Below are 7151 nucleotides of genomic sequence, written 5' to 3' on the forward strand. Positions count from 1 at the left end.
TGGGGGGGGCACCATGATACCTCAGACAGGTGGGATCTGCCTCCGGATAAAACCTGGTGAGTTTGCGAGAGGTGCAGACTCCGGAACACTTTAAATTGAAGTCCATGTCTCACACAGATTTAGGATTTGTGTGCTCTCTCAGTTGCAGACCACCAGGTCTCATCAGTTCCATCCCAAATTCCTCTTCCCAGGCACACTTCAGATTAATAAGAGAGGGGCTAGAGATACGTTTGAATCATGTTAGAGCCATTATCCTCCATCAAACCACCAGGTGGGTGTTTTCTGGACGAAAAAATTGTTTCTTGGGATGTCATACTCTGTAAAAAGATGTTCAAAGTATGAAAATACCCCTTTGTGGAAAAAGGTCAGCAATGCATTTTAGTACCTTCTGAAGCCAGAGGTGGAAGACAGAGTCGTGAAAGCAGGATTGCCGACTGTGGGGATGGACGAGATAGTTAGTTTAAAAGTAAAATGTATCTGCAACCTGATCGTAAGGGATTGTTTGAGTGATATTTTCTACTCAGCGGCAGTGAAGCACATAACAGGGAGGCGAGGGACATCCAGAATGCCATTTTATGGATATTAGCAGCACAGTGATAATGAAGAAAGTTTGGTAATGCAAGACCCTCCTATGACTTGCACTTTTCTAAAAATGTCTTACAAAGCTGGGTAATTTTACACAAACTCGTTTCTGTGTTTGTTCAACTCTTTAAAGAAAGATTAGTATTGTGAAACGATGTCATTAGTGTGAACTGCTGCTTGTTGAGCAGAGAAAGGGCTTTTATTTAAGAGATAAAGCCGCGGGCTGAAGCCAAATTGCCCAAGAGCTGTGAATAAGTATTCAAATTCAATGTGGTCAAATGCTTTGTGTGCGTCTAGAGAGATGAGGACCACTGGGGAAGGCCCTGGACCACAGTAAACTATGTTAAATCAGCTTCTTTCCAAAGTACTACCTACCTTACGAAATATCGGATTTTAAACAATGTTGGCATTTATCCAGCTGAGAGCTCCGTTTCTTTCTGTGTGGGCTGATTGTCAGGAAGCAGAGCAGGACATGAAAACACTCAACTCAAATCAAGCACAGCAAGCATGAACCAAAACAAATTAAACCTCACGATGACGGGGATGGATTTCTTTTTGGGATGGTATAACCGGTGTGGATAGCAGCAAATACCGTCTTCTGAAGGGAGTCAAACTAAAAGCCCTGATAGTTCAGTGTGCAGACAGACACCATCAGAGAGGGGAAGAGTCAAGATGATTGGCCCTAAAAGCACTTTTATTATCCAATATTCCCTCATAGTCTCCGTCTGAAATGAGCTGGAGTCTGGATTTCTCTACTCTACTCTCGCAAATAAGTTATGAGCTCCCTCTGTGTTTTCTGTCTAGGTGGTCCTGACCAGGCCCCAAAATGACGTTCATCAATGCATCATTTGTAGTTTGCATGCATGGGATCGATGTGCACTTTGACCGTGAGGTTTTAGCCGCCATACATGGACTCTAACCTTTATCCTGATTTTAAACACGTGTTTTTCCAACGTGTCATTATGAGTTTTCTGGTGAAGTAAAAATGGTCGTATCATTCCTATTCAAAGAATCAAATATTGTTGGTTCCGGTGATACGTCTCAGCAGGTGACAGCAATGTGTTTATGCAGCCCGGTCACTCAGCAAACCCCTGAGCCAGAGATTTGATTAATTAACACATTTCATTTCAGCCTGGTGCCAGGCTTGCAGAAACGTACTTTGCCACATGGTAATCGTTGTGAAACGATTGGTCAGGTTTAGGCAACAAAACTCCTAACGTTTGAAAAAAGATCATTGTTTATGTTCAAACAAGAAATGTCACTCACAGCAGAGATAACGTAATAAAAACTCAGGGTCCAGACAAAATACGAGACATTACAGATAAAAAAATTAACTCAAAACCACAATAAGATCTCATGGTTTAAGATTAATGTACCTACAACTGCCCTTAGCGGACTGTCTTACGTTACGCAACGTAATATTACATAACAGGGGTAACAACATTACGTAACAAGCATTAAGTCAACATTCACTTTGGATTTTGACGGGGCACACAAAACAGTGTTTGACCCACTGTCAATGACAGTCGCTGGTTTTAATACATCACTTGCAAAAACTTCCACATTCAACACATCTGTGGTTTGAAGAAACGTTCAATACCAAAAACTAATTCCTTGGCAGCTGGGCAGCAAAATTAAAGGAAACAATACTTTTAACTATCATGTAGTCTCGTGCTGAATTACCAAACACACCAATATTGACAGCTCAGCATCCGTCATCAGCACACAGCTTTGGGACAGCACCAACTGACACATTAGTTTAAACTTGAGAACTTCTCTCCTTGGAGACTGGTAAGTCATTCCTTATCTGAACACAACACGTACACGTGCGCGCGCACACACACACACACACACACACAACGGCAGCGCTGCTTAGCATTCCCTCTCACACCTTTCATCATGTTCACGCGTGTCCGTTTGCTTCTTATCTCCGGATGCACACACAAACATGCACAAACCTGGAGCGCACGGATACATGTGCGCTGACGCACAGGTTCGGAGTGCAGCGGTGTTATCTGACATTAGGGCTGCGATTAGAACAGACACTCCACTGACTCCAAATCAGCTGAGACACGAGATTAAAAACAAATGCCACGGAGGACTCGTGCAGCCACACTGGAGAGACGGAACGAAAAGTATCTGCTTCTTTTTTTGAGTGTCATGTGTGAATTTCCTCCATCGGACGCAGCAGCCTGTCCTCATCAGAAAACCCTCTCTGTGTGTCAGCAGTGAGGAGTGCTTCTCCTTATTGCTCATGCATTCGAGGGAGCATTGTGCAGATAATTGGAGGAGATAAGTGGTCACCTGGAACTGCTTGGTTCTGTTTGTGGGCCAATTTTGCGTTGAAAATTTTACACCTTTGAAGAGTAGGTGCAAAACCACGCACACAACTCAGGCTCACTCCCAACTCATCAAATACCACGCTCATTTACCATGTTCATTTAGTAACTTATGGTCCATTTAGAGTCAAACAGACCCTAAAGCAGGGGATGCTTTAGGGCGGGGCTACTGTGATTGACAGGTCTCTACCAGAGACGTATACGCCGTCTCTACGTCACTCCTCCTCAGTCCAGATATGGTCACTTCCCTTCGCTGGTTGCAAAAAGCAAACATGGCGACTGCCGTAGCCAAGGCGTCACGATGACGACATCACTCACATCTCACTAGAAAGGAAATATCAGCTCTGTTTGTGTCATGCATTTAACTTAGAGACCCGCTTTTTACATTAGCTCTGCTGTTGCTGATGAATAAATAAATCGAACTGCTTCTTTTAGTTCTGTGTCATATTGCTAGGCAACGCATGTCTGCAGGAAAAGGTTTCAATAAATAAGTTGCAGAAACTGTTTTTACTTCAGACCTGCAGTGAGAGGTCACAGACATTCCCATCCACATCCAATTAGCCTCTTAGCTCTCTGACTACCGCTCTCTAAGTCTGGGGCTGTTGCAGAGAAACATCTTCTGAAGGTAGAGTATATGTGAGGCTTTTCTGTTTCACAGTAAGTGCTATGGATCAACATTCATCTCTTTTCAATTGCTTTTGCCAAGTGCTGAAAGTTCTGGCTTTGAAACACAAATTCAAATTGCCGGATGCACCCAATCCCCATCCGCTCTCCACACCTGCATTGTACATCTTGCATGACTTTGCTTTATGATAAATGACCTCCTCGCCAAATGTCTGTTGAATGCCGGCTCTAATTATCTGGTGTAGTCGTCTGTAATGTGGTTATCGGCAAAGGCTCATTTTTTATTCAGAGATAATTACAAAATTTTTGCAAAAATATGACCTCTTTCTAAAAACTGCATCTAATCTACACCATAGGGCTCTAATATGTGAAGTAGAATTGCCAGAATGTGTGTGTTATATATATATATAAATATGTATGTATATATATATATATATATATATATATATATATATATATATATATATATATATATGTCATGTAATTAATCTTCTGCATCATCCTATAACAGGAGATGACATTCCACCTGTACGTGGCACCACAATATCACGATGTAAGTTTGTACGAATCATCGATGTACAAAGCTAAAATTACTTTAAATCGTGTTTTTTCCAAATCATTGCATCCTGCAGAATCTGTGTCCATGGCAACGACATAACGGTTAAGGTCAGTGAAGGATGGTTGTGATTAATACAAAGGTTAGAACTTGTCTGTGATGAGACACCAACTCCAGTCTCCTGCATTAAAGTCAGACACCCACAGTGTCCAAAACTTCCTTCATGGGTAATAAAATAAATTGACCGTTTGCTAAGCCCCGCCCCCCGCTGCTTCCTAGTCTGTCAGCTGTCAGAGCTACATCACCGTGGAGTCCACACTGTCACGAACTGCACTCCCAGAAGACATATTTTCTAATTCTTTGGAAAAACAAAAAGGTGATTTCAGAGAGTCAGACAGAAGGTATGCATATGATATGCATTTCAAGGAAATATCCAGGATGTCAAACTGATCCCGCTGGGAAAACATGTTAAAAAGATAAAGAGAGAAGCTGAAGTCTACAGATCACATGTCAAAGTGAACCACTTCACCTGGAGATCGAGACAGAAGACAATGAAGGAAACACACTGTTCCTGTGAAGCTGTCGGTCTTTATTCTCTGTTACAATCATTAAAAAGCCGAAGCAGCTGTATAGCATAGCAGTGCTAACGCTAGTTAATGATGTAAAACACACTCTGCTGATGTTAGCTCCACAGGTTTTTAAGTAGAAACATAATGTTTTAGAAACATATATATCTCCTTCTTACCTCTGGTTACAACCTAATACAACGGTTTGTATGATATCTTAGGGAAAGTGCATCCTTTTTCGTGCGTTTTCCTACGAAAGCCAGCAACACTTGACATGCAAACAGTGTTTTAAAATAAACTTCTGAAGAACATCTGAATCTATTGTATGAGAGTCTATAGAGCAGAGCCGGACCGAGTCTGTGTACAAGGGGCGGGACTTAGCGAAGGGTCATTTTTAAGGTAGGCCTACGGATTTTGCAAAATGTAGGTTACTAAACTGAATACACCCTCGGATTTACATATTCTCCAAAGAATCTTGTTGCCATGTTGCAGCATGTTTGTCCGTTTTAAACTAAAAGTGTTTAAATGGTTTAGCAGCATTGGTGGTTTTTGTTTCTTACTGAAGAAAACAGGGCTGCTCACGAGAGACTGACATCAGGAGACAGAGTGCTCTCTCCAGCCACTCCACCCACGGCCTTCTCTAAATAAGTCCACTGCTGCTCCAGAGCTCAGGGTCACCGAGCCATGCTCCTGTGCTGCAAAAAAAAAACAGAAACATCGGCCCTCTCATGCCGGTTTTTACCTCCTTTGTTCACTCTGATAAATAGCTGGAGTCAGACCTTGCCCGTGGCGGTGCTTCAGCACTAACACAAAGTCAAATAAACCAGGGAGAGAGGTCTGGGCATCAGAGATTATGAAGTGGATGATGATGTACTGTATGTTTGCTCTCTGAGAGGACAAAAAATGGTTTCAAGCTGTATTGATTTTGAGAGAGACGGACGCGTTTTCTTCTCTTGGTTTTCTGATCGGCACTCTGCTGAGTCCAAACCGTTTCCCTCGTGGCTCTTAATCTCCTTTATGTTACTCTTTCATTGCCCATAATGTCCCTCTCCAGCAGCTGTTGTCCGTCCGAGGGGGATTTAAACCTGACGTGGTAATATCTAACATTCGTATGTCTGTCCCTACTCCGCCCACACTCAATCCCTTAGTGGCATTATTTCCTGAGATGTTTAATAACTCATATTTGCCCAGGCTAGTTGACTCCGAATACATTCTAATACAGCATCAGATAAACATTGACCCTTTGACACTCGCTTGATGAGGTCGCGTTAGCAGACATGTCCATCATGTACCAGCAAACAGCTCCTGTGTAAAACGATCCCTCTGTTGACATTTCCATCAACACGATCAGGATCCCCGACGGACCATAAATTATGTTGTGCGCTTTTTGGGATTGTTTGTCTTTTTTTCAGAATGGCAACTTACCAATGAAACGGTACCTCAGATTGTACACATGCAGCTTGCAACCTGTTTGTTTTACATTTAAATTCTTTATATAATATAAATGCAAAACAAACAGGTTTCCTGACGGCTTATGAAACATCCACATAAAGACAATTAGAAGAAATATCCAGTTGACAGAGACAAAGATGAAAAATCAGTAAACCGGATGCTTCTCCTCCTGCTGCTCATTTCCATCTCTATGAACAACCCTGATTACATTTAGATTTTTAACATCAGCACCGAACCCCCGAAATCATAAATATTTATTTACTCCAATAAGGAGTAATAAGAAATATGCCCCGCTTCATATTCAGGCAGTCATACTTCAAGGTTCAACCGTGGACTTTCTGCAGCCCGTGCAGCTCCACTGGAGCAGGTGAGGCACGAGTGCCTTGCTCAAGGGCAACTGTTTAATATGTGTGAGTGAGAGGAAAGTGGCTCATTTACATTAGTTGATTTACAACATGCACAAAGAAAAAAAAAAGAGATGGTAAATACCTGCATGATATCTGTTACTCCTTCACTTGGAGAAACACTTTCAAACATTTGAGATGACTGAAAACTGATCAGCAGCAGATCCACAACCCCACCTCTACTGTCGCCCGAGATAAAAAGAAATCTCACTGTACTCACCTCCTTTTGTTGCCCCGTACGAGCTGAGAAGTATCAGGGTGACCTGCGTGATAATCCCCCAGACTTTTTTACTCCAGAGATCCATGGTGAAGCGGGAGGATGCTGCAGAAATGAGCCCAGCCGGGTGAAGGAGGGAGACGACCTGCCTCTCCTCTCCTCTTTACTCCACTCCTCCTCCACACTCTCACACTTTCCGGATCCCTGCTTGAATGTTGCACTTCTGTGTCCGCAGCGCTCACCAGCATCCGCCCAGCTCCACGGCAATGACAGCAGAGGCTACTTTCTGTTCAGCGGCACTCTGCAGAGTGAGAGGGAAGGAAGGGAGTGAGGAGAGAGACTCTAGGAGAGAGAGAGAGAGAGAGAGAGAGAGAGAGAGAGAGAGAGAGAGAGAGAGAGAGAGAGAGAGAG

At 42.9% G+C, this 7151-nt stretch overlaps 1 protein-coding gene across 3 annotated transcripts in view; it reads right to left on the minus strand.

Annotated features, from left to right (window-relative positions):
• Nucleotides 1-7030, minus strand: part of LOC116401028 (contactin-associated protein-like 4) — a 65283-nt gene extending 58253 nt beyond the window's left edge. For all 3 annotated transcript variants that reach the window (XM_031879228.1, XM_031879217.1, XM_031879208.1), the window contains exon 1: nucleotides 6744-7030. In XM_031879228.1, the coding sequence (XP_031735088.1) occupies nucleotides 6744-6828 (85 nt within the window). In that variant the 5' untranslated portion in view covers nucleotides 6829-7030. The remainder of the gene's footprint in view (nucleotides 1-6743) is intronic.
• Nucleotides 7031-7151: the final 121 nt, after the last annotated feature.

This window comes from Anarrhichthys ocellatus, unplaced genomic scaffold, assembly GCF_004355925.1.
Source record: "Anarrhichthys ocellatus isolate YVR2014 unplaced genomic scaffold, GSC_Weel_1.0 scaffold3, whole genome shotgun sequence".
NCBI lineage: Eukaryota > Metazoa > Chordata > Actinopteri > Perciformes > Anarhichadidae > Anarrhichthys > Anarrhichthys ocellatus.